This window comes from Ctenopharyngodon idella, chromosome 8 (genome assembly GCF_019924925.1).
Source record: "Ctenopharyngodon idella isolate HZGC_01 chromosome 8, HZGC01, whole genome shotgun sequence".
Lineage (NCBI taxonomy): Eukaryota > Metazoa > Chordata > Actinopteri > Cypriniformes > Xenocyprididae > Ctenopharyngodon > Ctenopharyngodon idella.
The window spans coordinates 14,340,818-14,365,799 of NC_067227.1; the positions used below are offsets into that span (position 1 = coordinate 14,340,818).

General features: G+C 35.0%; 1 protein-coding gene across 2 annotated transcripts; it reads left to right on the forward strand.

Annotated features, from left to right (window-relative positions):
* Positions 1-619: 619 nt before the first annotated feature.
* rassf2a (Ras association domain family member 2a) lies at positions 620-23,993 on the forward strand. 2 transcript variants are annotated; one of them, XM_051904081.1, is made up of 10 exons: positions 620-850; positions 12,520-12,603; positions 14,774-14,849; positions 15,235-15,386; positions 18,400-18,512; positions 18,596-18,738; positions 18,841-18,994; positions 19,514-19,635; positions 19,755-19,852; positions 22,855-23,993. In XM_051904081.1, the coding sequence occupies exons 2-10, from the start codon at positions 12,551-12,553 to the stop codon at positions 22,922-22,924; spliced, it is 981 nt and encodes a 326-aa protein (XP_051760041.1). In that variant the 5' UTR covers positions 620-850; positions 12,520-12,550; the 3' UTR covers positions 22,925-23,993. The 2 variants fall into 2 exon arrangements, with proteins under 2 accessions (XP_051760041.1, XP_051760040.1); XM_051904080.1 differs by lacking the exon at positions 620-850 and adding an exon at positions 8,451-8,602.
* Positions 23,994-24,982: the final 989 nt, after the last annotated feature.

The following is a 24,982-nucleotide window of genomic DNA, read 5'->3' on the forward strand; positions in this document are numbered from 1 at the left end:
CTATTTTGTTATTTTTGGCGCACAAAAAGTAAACACTGTAGTAACATAAACTGTTTTATATATGTTTTTAGTAGCTTTCTGGGCATTGAAAAATGGAGTGTTATTGCTGTCTATGGAGGCCTCACTGAACCATCGGATTTGATCAAAAATATCTTGATTTGTGTTCCGAAGATCAGTGAGGGTTTTACGGATGTGGGACGACATAAGGGTGAGTAATAAATGACATCATTTTCATTTTTGGGTGAACTAACCCTTTAATAATGGTTACTGTCAATGTTGAAAATAGTTTGAATTGCGGAGACATGATTTTTTCAGCATTCTTTGACTAATAAAAAAGTTAGCTATATAGTTCACAACTTTACAAAATAGGCTAACTATTTGTGCCTTTGCACATGTAGTCACACGTTACCACGAGTAAAATTAAATTAAGCTTTAATTTACTGTCTGTTCCTTCCTTTCCTCTATTGCCCCTATACTTATAGTGGGCTATTGTTTTGGGGATTCCCCACTGAACGCATATGTTCTCCAGCGCTAAAGGAGCAGCGCGAACAAAGGGGCGTCCGAGCGCGCGCTGATTGGCTGATGCACTATCTGAGGTCTGTAACAGCAGATGGGGTATTCCTCCTCCTCAGACGCCCCCCTCAAACTGCGATTGTTCCCGATACGCGCAAAGAAGAAGCTCGTTCCGAGCTGGACTAAGTAAAGCCCTGTATCGGTTCATAGCATCTCGGATGGTAGATTTCGTTCAGACTGAGTGAAACACTGATAAGATTTAAAACGCTTAAAATCTGAACTGAGCGACGGGCATCGTGACATCGGCATCTGGGGAGCAGAGATCTACAAGAGAGGGGTGGGTGTTTGTGTTCACTGTTTTCGTAGATGTTTGTTACTCACGACGTGCTCAGACTTGGATGCTGATGTACCAGTGACTGTGTTATAGGCTAGTGCCATGTGTTTGCAACTTTGTATCATAATGTGTAATATGAGCAGTTGTGTATTGAAATACATTGAGAATGTCTTACTGGAAATGTAATCTAATATTCAGGCTTCAGATTACAATAGCATCAAGAGAATAATATGCCACAGTGTTTAAAATTTAGAGTTGTTTACCTCCCTTGCGAGATATCTGTGATAGCAATGAGAAAGTAACTCAGTGTGCTCAAATGACTCTCCTGGCATTATATCTGGCTAGATTACATAACCAGTCTGGTTTATCCTGAATAGTTCACCCAAAAATAAAAAATTCTGTCACCATATTTACTTATGCTTATGTTGTTCCAAACCCGTATGACTTTCTTTCTTCGATGGAGCACAGAGAAGTTTGTGCTTCTTTTTTTTCTGTGCTATGAATACCCTACCGCTTAAAATACATTTCTTTTTAAAGAAAAGTAATACTTTTGTTCAGCAAGGATGCATTAAATTGATCAAAAGTGACAGTAAAGACTGTTATTTTCCATAAATGCTTTTTTTCCTGGAAGAAAGTATCACTGTTTCCACAAAAATATTACATAGCACAACTGTTTCTTGAGCAGCAAATCAGCATATTAGAATGATTTCTGAAGACTAGAGAAATGGCTGCTGAAAATGCAGCTTTGCCATCACAAGAGTAATTACATTTTAAAATCTAATAAAATAGAGAAATATTTTAAATTGTAATATTTCACAGTATTACAGTTTTTCACTGTATTTTACAAATAAATTAAGCCTAGATGTGCATGAAAGGCATCTTTCAAAAACATTAAAAAGATATTACTGTTCCCAACTTTCCAAAAAGGGCTGAATAACATCTGATTTTGCCTCTGGTAATTACAGCTGATTTGACTGTGATTCAGACTGAAATTACACATGATTCAGACTGACAATTACTTCATTTGTCGCCAAAGAAAATAGTTCTAAAAGAGGCCAAACCATCAAGCTTTGTGAGTCACCAAAGTGACAGACAAGTGGAGGAATCCACCTTTTTCTTAAGTTCCACTCAGACTAAAACAAATAAATTCAAATCATAAGGCTATACTACTACACATAATCATTATCTGTCAGTTTGAATAAATGAGCTGTACAATTTCCTTCATGTTCTATTTGCAGACGTCAGAAGAATATCGTAACGCTTGGTATTTTAATGTGATGTGCTATAACAAGAATATCTATAGAAAGAGCTTTTTTTAGTCGCTGCATTCTTTTCCTCCTGATTAGTTTCTTTTTTTCCCTCTTATTTATTCCACTGTAAGAGTATAAAAAAGGACAACATATACCACACATTTGTGGTCTGTTCTCCCGATTGAATTTATAGCCCGTGAGTAATTCGCTGGAATGCACTAAGAATCTATCGTTTTTCTCTCCAAATCCTCTCTTTCCAGGTTTGTTTTCACACGGATGCTTTACATATTCAATTGTCTCCCCTTTTCACTTCTAATCCCTATTAGGGATTAGTACTGGAACGTTTCTAAATCAGGTAAATACAATATTTATTGTCTGTCAAAATGACAGAAATCACTTTGAAATATTATCTCTCAATATTCCAGTTAAAGAACTGGTGTTGGGCTACCGTAAGTATCAGCACATGGCTCGACCAATCAGATTTGAGGAATGGGACTAATTGTTGTATAAAACTTCAAGAGAACTTTTAAGTAGTGCATACTGTACAAATCACGCAATTCTTTCAGGTCTTCTTGAGCCATATGAAAACTTTGTGTTTCGACATTCTAAAAAAAAATTCTCCTTTTGTGTTCCAAAAATAATCATATGGGTTTGAAACACCATGGTTATGATAGCTAAATTTTATTTTTTTAGGTGAACTATCCCTTTAACAGTGATCCTCACACCTTCAGATAGGTGGTGACTGTGACACATTTGAGTGATAGTTACTTTCCAGCTCAAAAATGAGGAAAATCAAGGGGGAAAAAAATGAGAATACTTATCTTCATCTTGAAATCGTTTTTCTAAACTGCATCTAAAGTCATTTGTTTTGATAAATATGGATTCTTTCGATGTTCCAAATAAGTTACTCATTACCAGACTAGCCTTAGTGTCTCGGATGCAAGTTAGGATTCCAGGCAGATTTTCCATGCAGCAGATTGTGAAGTAGCTGTGTTTTGTCTTCTGTGTCATATTTCATAACTCGAGAGGGTTTCAGAAACACAAAGCAGCAGCCATCAGTAAACATGCCGACAACTGTGGCAGTGCAAGCTGTTGAACACATAAATGAAGGGAAGGAAGAAGAAAGGAAGAAGGAGCAGACGTGTGACTCTCAGCATTGTTGGATGAAGCTCGTTGTTGCTTTGCAAGTGTTTTCCAGGTTGCCGTGGCAATTTAAACAATAGCCGAGCTATAGTGTTTGTGAGGAGATGCTGGTTGGGGGAGGTGAGGGAATGGTGTGTGTGTGTGGATCTAGGCCAGGAAACATCAAGCAGAGATCTTGGCCTGGATCTTAAAGGCAGAGGTTAGTGAGCGGTTGCTTTGGAATTGGATAACAAGGGGGAATAACTTTCGAGCCAGCGGGAAGGAAAAAGAGGGATGGAACGGTGGCCGTGGTTGGATTGGAACAACAGCATGAACAAACAAAATAATCCTGATCAGTGCTGGGGAAAGTTACTTTTAAAAGTAATGCATTACAATATTGTGTTACTCCCTAAAAAAGTAACTGTGTTAGTTACTTTTTATGAAAAGTAATGTGTTATATTACTTTTGTGTTACTTTTTCTCACCTGGGCTGGGCTTGCTTGTTTGTTTTTTAGTAACAACAAAAAAAAAGTTCTATTTTTGGCAAATGTTCAGGCCCTTTCACACCAAAAGTGAAGTGAATAAGCTTCAGGCTGAAGGAAATGCATATTTACGCCTGTACAGTAGAGGGCGCAGCTCAAACAAACCTTTCAGCTGTGCTGCCATTCTGGATTAAAGATGAACAGGATACAGGAGACGGAAGTTCAACGCTCTTATTTCTAAATCTAATCGAAAGTCATTTTTGCTTATTACTATGGTTGAATTAGTTTATTGAAGGTCAGCAGCAAAGACATTGGTTAATAAAGTGAGATTAAATACATAAAGTATATTTGTGTCATTTAATATATTGAATTATTACAGGTTTGCATAAAATTCTGAGTTTGCATTTCACTGTTTTTATTCATTTTGAGGAATACTGAATGTTTTCGTGCAAGTGAGATGAGTAAATTCGTGTTCACATTTTAGTCTAGAACTACCTCTGCACTCCCGATTTCTCTCAACATGGGGACGGGAGAACTGTCAGTCAATACATGGGAAAACAAAGTAACTTGCGTTACTTTTTTGAAAAAGTAACTTAGATAATTTGTTGTAAATTGAAAAAGTAATGCGTTAATTTACAAAAGTAATCTGATTACATAACTCAAGTTACTTGTAATGCGTTACCCCCAACACTGATCCTGATAGAATTTATTATAGTAACATGAGCAAACACTCAAAAACAAGCCATTTTGGATGCTGAAGCGACACGAACCACTACTTCCATCCTATTTGTCCCACTTCCACACATGTGCCCAGTAAACTCAAGAGCCAACCCACCAGACAGTCTGTGTTTGAAAAACATGTAATTATTCATAATTAGGTACTTTTTGTAGATGCAGAGTTGATTTTTAGGAGAACCAGCAGATTGGATAGTCACATGAGTCCAAAAGACTGTAAAAATAGTTCTCATGCTCTTTTTCATTCATTTTTCATAGATTCCCCTGACACATTTAATGCTAGAGTGCATAGTTGCGTAAGCGTGGAAAAGTACATGGCTCTCAAAGCGTGGTGCTCAAGTAGGCGGCTATTCAAGTGAAAAGCGTGAAAAAGGCTTATTGCATTGCAGAGACTGAAGCAGGGTCATATCACATTTTCGTTATCTAAATTTGCATTTGTTTTTGTATAATGGGGTGTATTTATCTAACCAACATTTGAGCATGAATAAAAAAGGGATTAAAAGTAGTTAACTGTATAAGAAAAAGGTTTTTTATTTTATTTTTTAATTCTGTATTTTAAAGCCTTTGAAAAAAAATCTAATGTAATTTGTATTTAAATATATTTAAGTTTAGTATTTTTGTATTTTCAAAATGCATAAAATACTTGTGCCAGTCAACCTCTTTATTAGGTGGCTGTTTTCATGTATCAACTAGTTCAGGCCCCCCAACCCCAACTATCATGTACGTGAGCTGCGGCTTTACGACTCCATCTCGCATTGGGGATGCAAATGAATGAAAGAATGACTAATAAAGAGCAGGATGTGATTGATGTTAAAGGGTAAGTTCAACTCACCCTCATCGTTCCACGCCCATAAGACCTTTGTTTATCTTCGGAACATAAATTAAAATATTTTTCATAAAATCCGATGGCTCAGTGAGGCCTGCATCACCAGCAAGACAATTAACACTTTCAGATTTTCAGATGCCCAGAAAGGTACTAAAGACATATTTAAAACAGCTCATGTGACTACAGTGGTTCAACCTTAATGTTATGAAGCGACAAGAATACTTTTTGTGTGCCAAAAAAAACAAAATAACAACTTTACTCAACATTATCCAGTGATGGGTGATTTCAAAACACTGCTTCATGAAGCTTCGAAGATTTACAAATCTTTTGTTTTGAAAATTCAAATTGTTTTGTTTTGGTTCGGAGCGCGTATCAAACTGCCAAAGTCATGACCCCCAGTGGTGAACCATTGAAATTTCAAAAATCATGTGACTTTGGCAGTTTGATACGCGCTCTGAACCACTGATTCGAAACAAAAGATTTGTAAAGCTTCGAAGCTTCATGAAGCAGTGTTTTGAAATCGCCCATCACTAGATATTGTTGAATAAAGTCGTTATTTTGTTTTTTTGGTGCACAAAAAGTATCCTCGTCTCTTCATAACATTAAGGTTAAACCACTGTAGTCACATGAACTGTTTTAAATATGTCTTTAGTAGCTTTCTGGGCATTGAAAGTGTTAATTATCTTGCTCTCAATGCAGGCCTCACTGAGCCATCGGATTTTATAAAAAAAAAAAAAATCTTAATTTGTGTTCCAAAGATGAACGAATGTCTTATGGGTGTGGAACGACATGAGGGTGAGTAATTAATGACAGAATTTTCATTTTTGGGTGAACTAACCCTTTAAAAAAAAGTTATTAAAAGTGCAATATGCCACAAAAGACAACTTGCATTCAGTATCTGCACACTGACAGGCAGCTTCCTGTACGCAGCTAAAACTATCAAATGCACACAAAAAAATGTCAAAATCAGAGTATTCACATAAATGCAGTCAGTTTATAAAGGTAAACAGTTGGGAGAATCGGATGTGTATCAATAGGTCAGTGCTGCTAATGTCTGTGTCGATAATGTTAATCAAACACCAGTGACAAACAGGATATCACTCATTGCTCTTGACTGGATAACTTTTGTAGCTTTAATAAGTATCAGTGTGCATTTAATTCATACACTAAAGGCTATGGAGTGTTTCATTTTACATTTGATTACTTTATTCAGTTTTTTAATTTGTATCTTTGTTCCATTGTACTTATTTGTCCTATTGCTTGTCATTTGGTTCTTTGTTCTTATTTTATTACTGAATGTTTACTTGTCTTCAATAATTGCTTGAGAACTTTTTACACATTATTTAGCCTAGTATTAGTTTTTGCAGTGGTATCGAAACTGGTATTGATAATAGTGAAAGTTCTCTGGTATTAAATATGTTTTGGTATCATAACAACCTTATTTCCATCAAAAATATCATGTGTAACATCATGATATATATTGTTACTGTGAATATTACTCATATCGTGATATAATTTTGGTCATATCGCCCATCAATTCTCCTTGCTAGATAGCAGGAAAAGTTCCCACAGTTTTACATGTGATTTATTTAGTAGAGTTCACCACAAGTAATAGGGTGCAGTGTAACCTGGTCAGTCTAAGTATAAAAATGGCACACAGATGATACCTTAAACACAATGTTTTTGAATAGTTGGTGGTAGAGGTAGGTGAAAATAAAAGTTTCTAAGTGGTTTTACGCAACAAAATATTCTTTGCATTCAGAATAGACATTTTTTCCATACAGTATTTTGTATTTTATTTTGATAAATTTCAACTGAGGTATTTAATTGCTGAATAAAAGTATTAGTTTATTTATAAGAAGAAAATCTCACATACCCCAAACTTATAAACGGTATATATTCTGATACAGATCAACTTATTTAATGTTTATAACTGATTAATGAACAATAGCAAAATTCTTTACTATTTTGTCTTGAATGAAACACTAAAATCCCAAATGAATCATTTAAAATGCTACAACTGAATATAGGTATCACAACATTACAGTATAATGCACAATATAAAAAATGGATATTCATTTTGAGATTTACTAAAGATTACATTTAACATTGTAATTAAATGATTAGCGTTTTAAAGTGTTAGAGCTTGTACATTATCCGCTGATTCAGAGAGGGCACTGATATATCATGCATCCCTAAATACAGACCCCTTCTAATCAGCACCTGTCATCTGATGCCCGTTATCTGTTGGCAATGACTTTTGGATGTGTATCAGAGACTAATAGCTCTTATACTGATCATCTGTAGTTCTGACAGGACTATATTTGGGATATGAAATATTCATGTCAGAATAAGCTGCTCTGGGTCGATTGGTATTGAATATTTCATCATCTCCTGATTGAGCGCAGCGAGCGGTGTGTATGAAAGATGTGGGAGGGGCCACACACACACAAACACACACACACACACACACACACACAGGTTTGTTTTGCTATCTTAGTGAGGACATTCCATAGGTGTAATGGTTTTTATACTGTACAACCTGTACATTCTATCCCCCTACACTACCCCTACCCCTAAACCTACCCATCACAGAAAACATTCTGCATTTTTACATTTTTCATGTTTAGTATGTTTTTAAAGCTATTTTAAATATGAGGGCTCATGAAATGTCCTCATTTTTCATGTTTACGTCGTAATACTAGTGTAATACCAATGTCATTATACAAATTTGTGTCCTCATAAATCACAAAAACAAGCACACACACACACTAACAGCTACACATACTTAACTGAACACTCTGTGTCAGGAGATGGTAGTGTTGATAAGAAAACATGCCCGTACAAAAGAGAGACCTTATTGTTTGCTTGTGGGATAATGATCTTGTGAAAGGATAACCGTGTAGGAGTTTTGTCTGGGACTGAATGAGGCCATTAACTGTTCCATTTGGGGTCTCAGTAGGACACCTGTGCCTTTTTTGTGTGTATTTGTGTGTATCGGACCCTTGAGTTCTGTGCTCATGTCTGTGTACACTAAGTAGTTCTTCTAAAGTGCTCATAAAGTTGATGGATTTCATATATCTTTTGTTGGTATATGATTAATGGCAGTGTGCATAAAGACATGGTGAACTTGAAAGAAACAGACACGGGGAGATAAAGGAAGGAGGAGGCAGCCAGCGAAACCACAATTGGGGAAGTCTGAAGCCTCGTGTCAGTTTCCGCTGTGCAAATCAGAGACTTTAGGAGAGCGAAGCTATGTGTCACATGGGTTTAGCACTCACTTAGCATTTAAAGACCACCAGACGATTAGCTGCAAAACAGCCATTTACTTCAGAGATAAGGTAATGTGCGTTCAGTTAAGTCTTCTTATGTCTAGTTTAAGAAATGCCAAGAGATAGTGAGACAGTTAATGGAAAGTATACTTTTTAGTCTGTTGATAAATGTCAGGATTCAAATCAGTGTGTTGTGGCATTTCGAATGTGCCGTTTTGTGGGATTTTTAGATGAAGAGGAATAAATGCAAAAAGTAACTTATGCCATTTTATCATGTAATACAGAGGACAAATGACTGCTTTCTGTAGTGTTTTTCTTTATTTAAAAGAATAGTTCACCCAAAAGTGAAAATTCACTCATTATTTACTCACCCTCATGTCGTTCCAAACCTGTATGGATGTCTGTGTTATGGAATATAAAACAACATATTTTAAAGAACGTTGGTAATCAAACAGTTTTTGATTCCCATTGACTTCCGTTGTATTTCTTGTCCATATAATGGAAGTCAATTGGAAGTGAAATGGTTTGATTATCAACATTCTTCAAAATATCTTCTTTTATCTTCCACTGAACAATGAAAGTCATATAGGCTTTAAATGACATGAGGGTGAGTAAATAATTACTGATTTTTCATTTTTGGGTGGACTATCCCTTTAACACTGATTTGCTCGTACAAAGTTGTGAAACTACATACTATGCATGCAGATGGTCACTGCAATTTCCTCACTTTCAGTTCCTTTAACGTTAGGTTCAGTGTGAAAATATATCTCTATTAAAAGGCTTGTTTTATTAAAGTTAGATATGGTTTGACAGTGACACTATTCATGTCAGCTTTGTTGGAATGACAGCTGTATACTTAATGTTTTAAATGAGATACAATAAAACAGCAACAGCTCGGATTCGGTCAGAGCTGTAGTCAGAAATGTTGAGTAGTTGTATCAGCAGGGTAACAGTACCCCTGTTGTCCTGCACCTGTCCTTGTCTCCGGAAGCTTCAGTAAAGCCCTTCCAGCTGGTGAGGAAGGAAGCCTTGAGTAGAGCAGTTTGTATTGTGGCAGGGGAACCTCCAAACATGGGTATATGTGTCAGCCATTAAGCCTTATAGAGATGATAAAAGTTCATATAGCTAACTGTACTCCTTCATCTTTCAATTGGACACGTTACACATTTTGCATTGGAAAACATAAAGGTTTTCCTTTGAATAATTCATGCTACGAAGAAAGATTTAGACGTAATATCACTCATGTTTTTAGTTCACTTTTTAGAGGGAACCACTTGAGCATTTCTGTGGACTGTTGGGGAACTTAACTGGATGAATTAATAGAAATAATTCAAAGAATATTTTCTTTCGATGATTGTTCTCTTGGCTATTTTTGCTTGTAGGCTTTATATTACGCTTCATTTTAGTCTTGTGTTTCTCTGGTTTCATCTGTAATGAACCACAAGGGACAATTTTGTATTATCCTACATCACTGATTGTATTTCAATCAATGGCATTCCTAAAAATGTAAATATATTGATCGTCATTATGACTAAGCATCTTTTAACAGTTGAAATGTTTAAAGTCTGGTCAAATTTCAAGACTGTGTTGGGGAGGATAGATATGGATTGGACAAAAATCTAAATAGTGCAGCATGAGTCATCAGTATTTTGTGTGTTCTTCCAGAAGAAAATATATGAAGAGTTCATTTGCAAAAACAGATAACTCAATTTTTATTAATTCTCACAAATTATTAATTCTCGTTTTTTTTTTATTGTGCATTCCAAGTAATATCAATCAAACTGCAGTTGGGCTGTTTTTATTAAAGGGTTAGTTCACCCAAAAATGAAAATTCTGTCATTTATTACTCACCCTCGTGCCGTTTTACACCCGTAAGACCTTCGTTGATCTTCGGAACACAAATTAAGATATTTTTGTTTAAATCCGATGGCTCCGTGAGGCCTACATAGGGAGCAATGACATTTCCTCTCTCAAGATTTATAAAGGTACTAAAAACATATTTAAATCAGTTCATGTGAGTACAGTGCTTCAATATTAATATTATAAAGCGACGAGAATATTTTTGGTGCGCCAAAAAAAATAAAAATAAATAACGACTTATTTAGTAATGGCCGATTTCAAAACACTGCTTCAGGAAGATTCGGAGCGTAATGAATCAGCGTGTCGAATCATGATTCGGATCGCGTGTCAAACCGCCAAACTGCTGAAATCACGTGACTTTGGCGCTCCGAAACTTCCTGAAGCAGTGTTTTGAAATAGGCCATCACTAACTAATTCGTTTTTTTTTTTTTTTTTTTTTTTGGCGCACCAAAAATATTCTCGTCGCTTTATAATATTAATATTGATCATTTATTTGTAGGCTGCATTTATTTGACTGAATACAGTAAGATTGTGAAATATTATTACAATTTAAAATACCTGTCTGTTTTCCACTTGAATATCAGGGTTTTTCCTGGGTCAAAAATAGTCTTTGGTGGTGGCTGACAGACATGGTCATCGACACAAACAGTAAAAAGTACCCTATCCACATGATCTGCGAGCCCAATACTGACAATAAATTACCTGCCACTCTCACTGTAATCCTTTCTTGGCCTCTTTGCAAAAAAATCTGTGATTTCATAGCTTTGTAAGAGAAGATGCTTCTTTGCTAGAACAGAAAATATTTGGTATATATAATAATAATAGTAATTAATAATCAGTATTAAAAAGTAGCATGAAAAATTTTTCAATGTAGGAAAAACCCTGAATATATGTTAAAATGTGATTTATTCCTGTGATGTCAAAGCCGAATTTTCATCAGTCATTACTCCAGTCTTTAATTGGTCTCATCATGTCACATGATCCTTTAGAAATCATTCTAATATGTTGGTTTGGTGCTCAAGAAACATTTCGTAATATAATCCGTGTTAAAAACAGTATTGCTTAATATTTATGTGGAAACAGTTTGGGATTTGGGTTTGGGGGGGCAATATCAAAAAAAGCAGTCAGTATTTTTTTTTTTGGCCACCAGCTGCTTTACAGTCCATCTCATCTTCATGGGCTGCACCAGATCTGCCAGTTCATGCTGTTACTCCACTCTTACACCAAGTTACTAGCAAGTTCTTGAACACGACTGGGGGGACACATGGTTACACGTGGTTTGGCACTGCAAGGATGAATAGCTGTCCTTCCCGTCTCCCTGTAACACTGTCTTAGGCATCTTAAATTACAGACAGCAGTTTATTGCTCTGGCCACATCTGCAGTCCTCATGCCTCCTGCAGCAGGTCTATGGCATTTTCACGCAGGTCGGCATTTTCAGAGTCAGTAGAAAGGTCTCTTTAGTGTCCTAAGTTATTGTGACTGTGACCTTAATTATCTACCGCCTATAAACTGTTAGTGTCTTAAGGACTGTTTCACGAGTGCATATGCAATAATTGTTTATGGTTCATTGAACAAGCACTGTTTAAGCCTTTCCAATAATGATCTGTAAAGCTTATTTAGAATTTACAAAATGATTTTTAAAATATAGAATCCTGGAAAAGGGACGTTTCCTTTTTTGCTAAGTTTATACTGTTGGTGACCTTAAAGCTAACACACATGGACTAAAGAACACAAAACTTTACTGAATTCATGGGATCTTTAAATGAGTTGATGAACTGTTTTTGTCTGTTTCAATCCCCATATTCATTCCAGCATGTGCTCCATGTCTATTCTGGTCACATCCTCATGAATAGTTTACTTTCAGCTGTGACTTGCAGATGTCGGCTTCACATGGGTTTGTGTGATATAGAACAGACCACGAGTCTCTTGTCAAGAAATATCAAAAATACATGAGCTAGTGAGGAATGTAAGATATGCATATAATATTTGTTTTAATGGCTTGTTGTTCTCTTCCCCTTTTTTTTTTTTTTCTCTGACCTAGATACCCAAGAGTTAATTCTTTGATGTTAAAGTAAGAAACTGAAACATTCTCTTTCTCTGTTCTCCTCCCTCTCTTTCCCTCTAGAGTTCTTCCATGCAGTCGTGGCTGGGATAAAATGGATGACAGGAATGACGGCGTACGAGTTGGAGAGAACAAATTCATCAGCAAGTGAGTATAAATCTTACCAAACTCTTGATAACATATGAACACGTTTGCTTTTATTGTCATGTTATGGTTCTGCAATAATGTATTCACTATGTAAGGGATTATGTACAGTAAGTTTGTCATTATTGTAAATAAACCCAACAGAATACATTGACATGGACATGAATATTGATTTGAATTGAAATGATTTCATCCTAATTAATTATTCCTACTAAACTTTCATCTAAGAAAAAGTTAATCACATTGTAGAAAAGAATCAGATTCAGTGTAGTAACCAGATTAGATACTGCAACAATATAATTATATTAATCTATATAAATGTTACTTTAATGTTAATTTTTAGTTATTAAATTATTATTGTTATTATCTACAATCCATGTTACTTGAAAGTTTACATATATATCCAATAATTACAAGATGGACAAAATTCGTCACCAAAAAAGTCATTTGGTTTAACCAAAATTTCGGTTTTACCGAATTACACTTTTGGTTATACCGAATGATGATATTTTCAAATAATGCTAACAGGGTGATATCTAGCTAGCTAGCTAGCAAAAGGACAATAAAACATTTTATATTTAGTACAAGTTTTTAAAATATTATAACATTTTCCATGTTTTATAGTGGTTGTACCGAATGACCTGATGTTTCGGGACATGCGTATGAGCAAGTGAAAACATTAATTTTTCAAATAGTTAAAAGAGAGTTAGTTACTTTGATTCACGACCATGTGGTCCTTTGCAGGTGTCTGAATGATGTCACATCCTGTCACATGATATTGAGTGCATGGCTTGATCCAAAATGGTCCCTTTATATTGGTTACTCCGAATGACGTCAATGAAATTCATTTTTTTGGACATTCTTTCTCATAACAAAGCAACAACTTCTACACATAATGTTAATACCATTTTGTTCATAAATGATGTTATAAAATCATGCCAGAATAAAAAAATATACATTTATTACATTTTAAGATATTTTAATCATAAATGAAATGGCTGTATTTGCCTTTGGACGGTTAAACCGAATGACCTTTTGACACTTCAAAATATTTAAAATACCTTTATATGTAGCAAAATATAATTGAAACCTTTTGCATTCAATAGAACAGATGTAATTGTACTACCTTACATACTTCGGATGTCATATCTTTGTTTTTTATTATTGTTAAGGCCTTTGGACAATAAAATGACCCGTCACGTCATTGACCCATATATATGTATATATTATTATATTTGATTTAACGTAAAATTTATTAGGCATAAACTTTTAGGCTACAACAGCCATGAGGATGAATAAATGATAACAGAATTTCCACTTCACACGTCATTGAACTATACCTTTAATGGGTTTTTATTAATAACTATTAATAATTTTATTAAAAAAATTAATGAAATAATATTCTAAATCTAACTGCCAGTAGGTGGCGGTAAATGTCTAAATGAATAAGTCATTGAGTCGTTCATTCATTCGTTCAAACGGCTGATTCATTAAGGAATTAAGTAAATGGCTCTCTTTATGAATGGGCCATTGAATCATTGATTTTCCCCTATTCGTTTAGAACGCGAATTCATTCAGAAACACCCCGTGTTGCTCGGAGACGCACAATTGTTCTGCTATGGCTTTATAATAAACAAAAACAGACAATGTTGTGTCTAAAATATAACACAATATTAACTTCTTATTTGAACTGTTGTATAAAATCAGTATCACATTTGCACTCGTGCTATAATCAGCGCTCGTGTGATATTGCACTCGTTGCTCGTGTGATATTGCTTAACTATATCATATGATATAAATATGAGACAAAAACTCATACAGGGGCATTTTTGCCCCAATATCTTAAATTTTAGGGCCATATAACTGCATTTTATAGGCTACATCACACAGTGAGTTGTTGGTTGTTGCCCTGCATCATATTCGTCACCATCAACTGTATGAAATGTCAGTCAGATGACCTAGGCCTGGGGCGGGGTGGGTATGTTAAATGCGTTAATAATTTTAACACGTTATTTTTTTCCATAACTAATTGATTAAATTAACATGGTTGCACCCAGTGAACTTTGACTGTATTTTAAGACAGCCCCCCCCACCTCCCCCTTCTGACACAAGATGTAAGTTTTACATTTTAAAGATTAAATGAATTATTAAGCAAGACTTTGTTCTTTCTCAGGAGCAGCATTCTCTCTTATTTAAAGACCTACAATCTCTACTATGAGGGAAAGAACCTGCAGCTGCGACACAGAGAGGTAAGAAAGAGTTTTTTTACACTCATTGTGTGGCAGGTGGGGAAGCGTTTGACCCCTTCTGTGCTTTCTCAATTATTCACTATTGTCAGGGGAGTAATAACTGTCTGTGACTGGAGGGGATGTGCGTCCGTGTGTGGGGGTGACTGAGTCTCCTTTTGTGTCTGTAAATGCAGCTTGCTCAGGTGCTTTGGCTGTGCCAAATTACTGACAGTTTTAGATATGCTGTATTTATCATTTATAAGCCTCATTTATTCTAAAAGTAAAATGGTGGCTGTGTGTCACTTAAACCTAATACTCAGGCCCATTATGTATCGTCACTTCTGTTCATCAGGATAACAAACTCAAGTATGAGTGTATATGTGTGTTTTATGTATTCTGCCGGCAGGAAGAGGAGGAGCTGATCATAGAAGGACTTCTCAATATCTCATGGGGTTTGCGTCGACCAATCAGGCTTCAGATGCAGGATGACCACGAGCGAATCAAACCTCCTCCCTCATCTACCTCCTGGCACTCAGGGTGTAACCTAGACAACCAGAGGTCAGACAAACACACAGACAGGCATATTTACATGAAACTACATCAATAAAGAGAGAAAGAAATAGTTCACTGCCAAAAATCAGTATTTCTTCTAAGCATAAAGCTAACAAATTTTAATAAGGTTAATCTTGCTTCTCAAGTAAATGAGATCTTGTTTTGGGATGTTTTTACTGGAAATAAAGACTAATTGATAAGTAAATAGACACTAGTGTTCAAAAAGTTTGGGGTTGGTAAGATTGTTTAATGTTTTTGAAAGAAGTCTCTTCTGCTCACCAAGGCTGCATTTATTTGATTAAAAATACAGTAAATATGTTAATATTATGATTGTGAAATCTTATTACAAATTAAAATAACTTTTTAAAATATATTTTTAAATGTAATTTATTCCTGTGATTACTTCAGTCTTCAGTGTCACATGATCCTTCAGAAATCATTCTAATATGCTGATTTGTAAAATAGATAAAAAAAAGATTGATAAATACTAATATATTTTGCACTACTGAATTTTTTCCATCATTAAACATCACTTTAGTAAACAAAATGGTGATTAATCAGTTCTTATCAGCCATAGCATATAAACATTATCGTCATCATAGAAACCAAGATTTCTTTCCTAAGCTCAGATCTTTAAACTCAAGACACCATAGCAGCTTAGACACTGAGAGCCTGCTTTGTTTGTTGCCATAGCAACTCTATCCTTGTGATGACCATGCTCTTGGCATTCCATCATTTGAAATGTTTTGTACTTGTGATATAAATAATGCACACATTTCTAATGTTTTATGGTTTTGATCTATTTTTGTCTATTTTTGCCTCATGGTTCCAAATGAGGAGTTCAAAAGAACTATTTATATCTAAGAGCTCCAACACAAGTATTGTTTTCAGAGATTGATAAACAAAATGAAAGACTTTAGGCATCAGTTTGTGCCAGAAACGTCGTGATAATGTTATCTTAACAAGCAGTTCCCAGAATCATTTGATTTTTTAAGTCCAGCATGACACAAAGATTATGACTGGAACGGGTTTAAAAACTTTTTTACAATTGTGGATCTACTTGATTGTTTTGTTTATTACTGTCATTTGGACAAATAATAAGATTCATCAGTGCCTGTTCTAATGATTTCAGTCTTGAATAAGAGCTGATGTGGTTCAGACAGGAACAATTTTGGCTTACAGCATGAAAAGCATCAAATGTTGCTGATTTTTTTTCTTTTTCTTTTAATGAAACAATTAAAATGGCATCTGTTGGCAGTGTCGTTTTTGGTTGCACCCACACTACCCTTCAAAAAATTGGGGTCAGTATGATTTTTTTAATACTTTTATTCTGCAAGGACACGTTCAATTTTAGCAGAAAAGACAGTAAAGTTATTTATAATATTACAAAATGTTTTTATTTAAAATAAATTTCTATTTTTCAAAGGATCCTGGACAAAATGTATCAGGGTGTCCACAAACATATTAAGCAGCACAGCTGTTTTCAACATTGATAATAATAGGAAATGTTTCTTAAGCATCAAATCATCATATTAGAATGATTTCTGAAGGATCATGTGACACTGAAGACTGGAGTAATGATGCTGAAAGTTCAGCTTTATTATCACAGAAATAAATAACATTTTAAAATACATTCAAATTGATTTTTTTTTAATTGTAGTAATATTGCATGTGAAATATTAGTTTTTACTGTATTTTTAATGAAATAAATTCAGCCGTGGTGACTTTGGTTAGGGTTCTTCCGTGTTTGTTTCTGTTTAGGGTGGGTTTGTCACGTATTTTAGTTCTGTGACCTAGTTTTGTTTTCTTGGTTTTTCATTGATTATGTCTGTGATTCATTTAGCTGATTGGTTTGTTTGTTCTGTTAAAGCTCTTAAGTGTCTTCTTTAGTTGTTTGTAAGTTCATGTTGTGTTTAGTTTGGTTGTTCCGTTCTTGTTTTGTAGTGTTTCTGAGTACTTTGTAAATAAAAGTACTTTTTTCTCCTCATTATTTCAACCTGACTGTGACAAATATAAGAGACTTCTTTCAAAAACATTAAAAAAATTTACTGACCCCAAACTTTTGAGCGGTAGTGTCTATGGTACAATTTTGGATGAAAATAAGTTTAAGAAAATGTTTTTGCCTAAACATATTAAAGAGTAAGTTCACCCAAAAATGAAATTTCTGTCATTAATTACTCACCCTCATGTTATTTCAAACCCGTAAGACCTTCGTTCATCTTCAGAACACAAATGAAGATATTTTTGATGAAATCTGAGAGGTATCTGAACCACACATATGCCGCAACGTCGTTGCACTTTTTGAGGTACAGAAAGGTGTAAAAGACAATAGTCAACGTGACTACAGTGGTTCAACCACAGAAGCACTGAATTGCATTCATTACGTCAACTGCGTATGACAACAGTTCAAATTGTTAAATAAAGTCATTATTTTTGTTTTGTTTTTGTGAACAAAAAGTAATCTTGTCGCTTCATAACATTAAGGTTGAACCACTGTAGTCATGGTGTCTATTTTAACAATGTCTTTACTACTTCTCTGGACCTCAAAATGTGCAATGTTGCTGCCTATGTGTGTTTCAGAAACGCTCAGATTTTATCAAAAATATCTTAATTTGTGTTCAGAAGATGAACGAAGGTCTTACGGATTTGGGACAACATGAGGGTGAGTAATTAATGACAGAAATTTCATTTTTGGGTGAACTAACCCTTTAAGAACATAATGTTGTGCTGTGAATCAGGGTTGCCAGGTTTTCACAACAAAACCCTCCCAATTGCTCCTCAAAAACTAAAACTAGCCCAATCGCATTTCAGGGTGGCTCCCCTGGTAAAATTCGCATCACAGGGGCTAAATATCACGTATTTGGGGTCGATTCAACCCGCGGACATGAAAAACAACCCGCTGCAACAGTGTAAAAGTAACCCAATTCCGCGGGAAAACCGCAGACTTGGCAACACTGCTGTGAATTGTGACTATTATGTAGTGAAAGAATTGTTCTGTTCCTCTTTATTTGTTGTCCAGTCAGGACGGTCAGACACAGACTCCTCAATCTCCCCCTCAGATGGAAGTGACTCCCCCAGAGGACCAATCAAGCAACGGCACAACACAACACCATGAAGAAGACGAAGAAGAAGGTAAAAGGTTGCTTTTTAAAACAATTGCTTTATGTAAACCTGTGACTGGTTTTCCCACCTCATCTTCTGTTTTCTCCTGGCAGATGTGTGCGACGTCTCCTCTCAGCTTCTTAGAACCAAAAGCGATGCCGGTGTACTGAGACGGGGCAGGAAACGGTCTCCTAGTGACCAGCGGCGAATCAGAAGGCACAGATTTTCCATCAACGGTCACTTCTACAACCACAAGGTAACTTGTGGAAAAAAACCTTTGTGTGTGTGTGTGTGTGATCGTTTAAGTTCCATCTCAGTCATACAATCTCTTGTTCCTCTTTCTGTCTCTCTCTTTCAGACGGCCGTGTTCACACCTGCTTATGGTTCCGTAACTAACGTACGGATCAACAGCTGTATGACCACACCACAGGTGCTGCGGGTGTTACTTAACAAGTTTAAGATTGAGAACAGCCCAGATGATTTCGCCCTCTACCTCGTTCATACCAGTGGAGGTCAGCTGCTGTCTCCTTTTATTTTCCACTTGACTGTGTAACACTGAACCGCCATCTAGTGGACAGAGAACAACATAACTTAAACTATATTTATAGTACAGTGGAGGCTAGAATCGATCTTATAATCGCTGATGCTTAGGCTACGTTCAGAGTGCAAGCAAAAGTGGCCCAAATTCTTTTTTTTTTTTTTTTCTGTTAATTTTGCTGTTAAAATATCCTCATATTTTTGGAAAAATAGAAAAGTGAAGTTATAAAACTAAAATGGGACCAAGTATAAGATAAAAGGTCATGAACGGTTAATTTGTAGAGCAAAACAAAGCACTCATTTAAACACATGTGACCTCAGAGACCCCAATTTTTTTGTTCAATAAAATTATATATATTTTTTCCGCAATTATATGGAGGTAGTGTAAAGAACATTTTCATTAAGATGTGCCTTTAGCCCTTTTGTACCCTACATCTTCTTCAGAAAATGTATAAATCTAGTTGTATATGTACGTAATGTGATCTATGTTTCAGAGCGTGTTCAGTTGAAGCGTACAGACTACCCATTAGTAGTGAGAATACTTCAGGGACCATGTGAGCACGTGTGCAAGATCTTTCTCATGGAGCAGGATCTGGGAGAGGAGATTCCCTATGAAGTGAGTGTGCATGTGTAAAAGAGGGTTTATCTTCATATCATTTCGATATTAAAAGGTTGGTGATACTGAAATACAAAGCAATTCACATAACTGACTGCAGTTGCTCTCCACTGCTCTAGGTGGCGCAGTACATAAAGTTTGAGATGCCTGTTCTGCAGAGCTTTATTACCAAACTGAAGGAAGAGGAGGACAGGGAGGTGCAGAAGCTGAGAAGCAGGTATGATTCACCTTACATGAGTAGATGGGAGAAGCTTTGAATCAGTTCAACCAATTGCTAAATGATTCAGTGTTTCAGAGCACTCAGAACACCATATGCTGGAGATATCTGCATTTAAAAGCACTGGAAAGACTCAAAGTTACAATATCTTTGAATGCACAGATCTGAATTTTTTATTTATATATATATATATATATATAAGTTTATGCCTCTATATCAGAGGTTCTCAACTTCAACCTATTCAAAGGCTCCACTTATAATAAGAAATATAAGCTATTTCTGGTATTTCTGTTGTAATTATGAGAAAGCTGCTTGTTTTCAAACTTTTTTTTATTAACAGAAACTTGGTATTGATGTATTAAATTAACCACAATTCATTTTGTGATTTCCGAAATTTCATGAACAAACCATAAAAGAACCATGTATTTTAGTTCAGCTAGTTGCCAAGGCAATATTTCTCATTTTCTTTTAATTTTACTTGTACTAAAATAACTAAAACAATTCTAGTTATATTATACTAAATTATACTAAACTCAATTATACTAAATAGATAGATAGTTAGTGTTAATGTTTTCCTTCCACATCATTGGCACTTTCTCAACTGGGACAGAAAGTATTTGATGTGATAGAAGTGTGTCATCTTTGTTCATTGTGGCCCAGGTCTGCCGGCAGGTTTCTTGAACGTAAATGCCATGTGACTGCTGACTCTAGAGCCACAGACAATGATGTCATGACAATGCTAATTGGCTGATGGCACCACAACAAGACGCACAGTCACAAGCCTTTTACTAGTGGCTATCCTGAGCTGTGACGTCAAAGGCAGCAGATAGAGAAAAATATCAGATTCATGCTTTCAAGAGGCATCCAGAAAAGAATCAGGCACTGGCTAAATATCTACTATAATATAATTAATGAATTTGTTCTTTACAATTGTATTCAGTCAGAATACGAAGATATTTTCAAAGGTTGTTAATGGAGAAAGATGCTGTTTGCAGTGCAATACTGTAGTTACATCATCTACCAGCAGGGGTTAACAGGACCTTGGAAGCCAGGCAAACCTTGTCTCCTTGGTTAATGGAAGATTATGGAGCATACTGTTTTTGTAAGAAGTCATATTAAAATCAACAGTAATATTCTGAAATATTATTACAATTTTAAAATAACTGTTTTTTATATGAATAATTTATTCCTGTGATGGCAAAGCCTGAATTTACAGCATCATTACTCCAGTCTTCAGTGTCACATGATCCTTCAGAAATCATTCTGATGATTATTTGCTGCTTAAGAAACATTTAATATTATTATCAATGTTGAAAACATTTGTGTACATTTTTTTTCAGGATTCTTTGATGAATAGAATGTTCAAACAAACAGCATTTATCTTAAATAGAAAGATTTTGCAACATTATACACTACTGTTCAAAAGTTTAGGGTTAGTAAGATTGTTTTTTGGAAAGAAATTAATACTTTTATTCATCAAGGATGCATTAAATTGATCAAAAGTGACAGTAAAGGCTGCCAATATAATAAATATAACAATGTATTACATAACATAATGTTATAAAAGCTTTCTATTTCAGATAAATGATGTTCTAAATTACATTTTAAAATATATTAAAATAGCAAACAGTTATTTAAAATTGTAATAATATTTAATATTACTTATTTTTTTATGGAAGCTTGTTTCTGCCATTAAATAAAAAATAAAAAAAGGTTATTGCAATTTTTGATCTCATAATTCTGTATTTTTTCCCCCTCAAAATTGCGAGAAATAAAGTCTGAATTGCGAGAAATAAACACAGTTGTGAGAAATAAGATATAAACTCGCAATTGCAAGAAAAAAAAGTCAAAATTGCGAGTTACAATATATTTCGCATTTCTTTTTTTCTCAGAATTGTGAGATACAAACTTGAAATTACCTCTTTATATTGTTTATTCTGTGGTGGAAACAAACACTCATAGTTTTTACTGTATTTTTGATTGAATAAATGCAGCCATGGTGAGCATATGAGACTTAAATATCAAAAAATCTTACCAACCCCAAACTTTTGGTTGGGGTGAATATTGTTTTTAATGTATTTTTGTAAAAAGAAACATTATGATTTTGTTTTCTTTGCGATTTAAAGGGTTAGTTCACCCAAAAATGAAAATTCAGTCATTAATTACTCACCCTCATGTCGTTCCACACCCGTAAGGCCTTCATTCATCTTCGGAACACAAATTAAGATATTTTTGATGAAATCAGAAGGCTCAGTGAGGCCTCCATTGACAACAAGATAATTAACACTTTCAATGCCCAGAAAGCTACTAAAGACATATTTAAAACAGTTCATGTGACTACAGTGGTTCAACCTTAATATTATGAAGCGATGAGAATACTTTTTGTGCGCCAGAAAAACAAAATAACGACTTTTCAACAATATCTAGTGATGGCTGATTTTAAAACACTGCTTCGAAGCTTTACGAATCTTTTGGTTCGAGCGCCAAAGTCACGTGATTTTAGTAAACGAGGCTTCGTTACGTCGTAAGTGTTTCAGAATTTCAATGGTTCATGTGACTTTGGCAGTTTGATACGCGATCCGAACCACTGATTCGAAACAAAAGATTCGTAAATCTTCGCAGTGTTTTGAAATCGCCCGTCACTAGATATTGTTGAAAAGTTGTTCTTTTGTTTTTTTGGCTCACAAAAAGTATTCTCGTCGCTTTATAATATTAAGGTTGAACCACTGTAGTCACATTAACTGTTTTAAATATGTTTTAGTACCTTTCTGGGCATCTGAAAGTGTTAATTATCTTGCTGGCAATAGAGGCCTCACTGAGCCATCAGATTTCATCAAAAATATCTTAATTTGTGTTCCGAAGATGAATGAAGGTCTTACGGGCGTGGAACGACATGAGGGTGAGTAATTAATGACAGAATTTTAATTTTTGGGTGATCTAACCCTTTAATAATCCATCCATCATAGGGTTAAATAACTTTCTCTCTCTCTCTTTCTGAATAGATACAAGTATCTGCGGTGTATCATTGAGAAACAGCTCCAGTGTTTACCAGAGGGTTCCACCTGTATGTGACGAGCAGCTCTCAACCTTCTCTCAGAGCTTCATATCAATCAATGGACTTCCAGACAGAATTTCATCAGCCCCTTCCGCCCTGAATGATTGTTAATCTAAACCACTAAATATGCATTGATATTTGCTGACCAGTGAAGATGGATGGTACATCTTGTAATATAAAAATTCTTTTTATATTTTTTTCCTCTGCATTATTTGGTGCTGCAGTGAATCACACCCAGGTACAATAATATAAAAGCACATTCCACTAAACCAGGGAATTTATATTATAATGACAAGCACAAAGTAACAAAGATAAATTCTTACAAGTTTAGTATTATTTGTTTGGTTAAACCCATTATAAAGGGTCATGACTGACTGATCACTTTACATGTTGTATGTAATGAGAATACATGCGGTCTGAGCCAACCTGTTGTACCACTACAGTCTGAAGTGTGAGCTCATTACAAAACTCCATTTGACCAACGTCTCTATTAGACAGTGATTAAAAAATCTTTTTGTATCAGAATGGTAAGAGGTGTATCCCATACTGAAGTAAAAGACTGTGAATTTAAAGGATGACTGAGAACAGAATGAAGAAGCACAAGGGAATGTAGCGTCTGAACATCTGAATGATGTTTGAGTGAGTGAGTTAGTATGCATGTTTGGATACCTCAGGTGAATGTGATTTCACCAAGTACAACATGTTCCTGGATCAACGTCAGTGAGGTGCTTCTACATCACTGTTATTCACCTATCATTTCACTCTGATAAGTTTAGGACTATGTTTTCAAACAGGAATGTTGTTCTGGGAACATGTCTTACTTGGCAAAATCACAGTGACTGGGTACCTGAAGAGGACAGCCTGGCTGTAGTTGCTAAGAAAAGGTTCATATTTTTCTTTTACATTTAGACTCTCATTAACCTGTTGTATGACTTTCCTATGTGTTGTCATACTGCTGACCTTTCATCTGGCATGTGTTTAGTCTGTATTTTAATGATACTGATTGTAAAACTAAGAATATGGTGATAATTATATTTAAATAAAATGTTATCATCAGAAAATTAAAAACTTCCACAACCAAATGCATCTGTTATTTGTACGTGTGTTTTAGTAGGTTTGTTTACATGCCTTAATTTCTGTAAATTGGAATGAACCCAATCTGATTTCAGGTTCCGAAAGTTCTACGCTATATAAAAAATAAAATGTTTCAAAATGGGGGGTTTTTGCAGTAATGCAGAAATGAATTATGTTTGGTTCCCCAAAGAACCTAAAAGAACTATTTTTTCTTAGTGTGAAGAATATTTTAATAATCTGAAAAACCTTTTTCCTCTTTAAATAACCTTTTGGGCACTAAAAAGATTCCAGGGATGTTAAAGGTTCTTCATTGAACCATAGATGCCAATAAAGAATCTTTATTTTTAAGAGTGTACAGTTTGAACCCTAAACATTGCAATCCGATTCACATATTTGTTTACATGTGCATTAGATGTATTCCAAACAAAATCTAAGTGCGTATACGTATTGCCAAGTCGCTAATTGTCATTTTTGACATCTAAAAAGAAAGCGGACATTTATGTCAGAAGAGCTTTCTTAGCCAATATGTAGGTTAGTAAATATTAAGTTTGTAACATATGCATGTTTGTATTGACATTAAACACATGCATTACATGTAATGTTACATGTATCATTATAAGTAAAATTTTATTAAAATTTTGTCTGTATTATTTGTGTCCCCTTCAAAAATTGCTCGAGAAATTTTATTGTTTATTGTCCCCTCCCCCCAACTGTCAGATGAAATTTACGCCCCTGCATAACACCAGAATTGGGAGTTTATATCTCGCAATTCTGACTTTATTTCTCACTATGCGATCTCACAATTTTGACATAACTCTCAGTAGCTAGTTTATATCTCGTAATTCTGAGAAAAAAGTCAGAATTGTGAGATATAAACTCGCAATTGTGAGAAAAAACAGTCAGAATTGCGAGTTTATATCTCGTAATTCTGAGGAAAAAATTATATTTTAAACTTTTTTAATTCTGTGGCAGAAACAAGCTTCCATACATTACAAATACAG

Bases quoted from the DNA above. Each gene is read 5' to 3' on its own strand.
- rassf2a (XM_051904081.1), top strand. From the start codon at position 12,551: ATGGATGACAGGAATGACGGCGTACGAGTTGGAGAGAACAAATTCATC. The intron at 12,604-14,773 runs GTGAGTATAAAT...GTTCTTTCTCAG, and splicing joins GAGAACAAATTCATCAGCAA to GAGCAGCATTCTCTCTTATT. The intron at 19,853-22,854 runs GTATGATTCACC...CTTTCTGAATAG, and splicing joins GTGCAGAAGCTGAGAAGCAG to ATACAAGTATCTGCGGTGTA.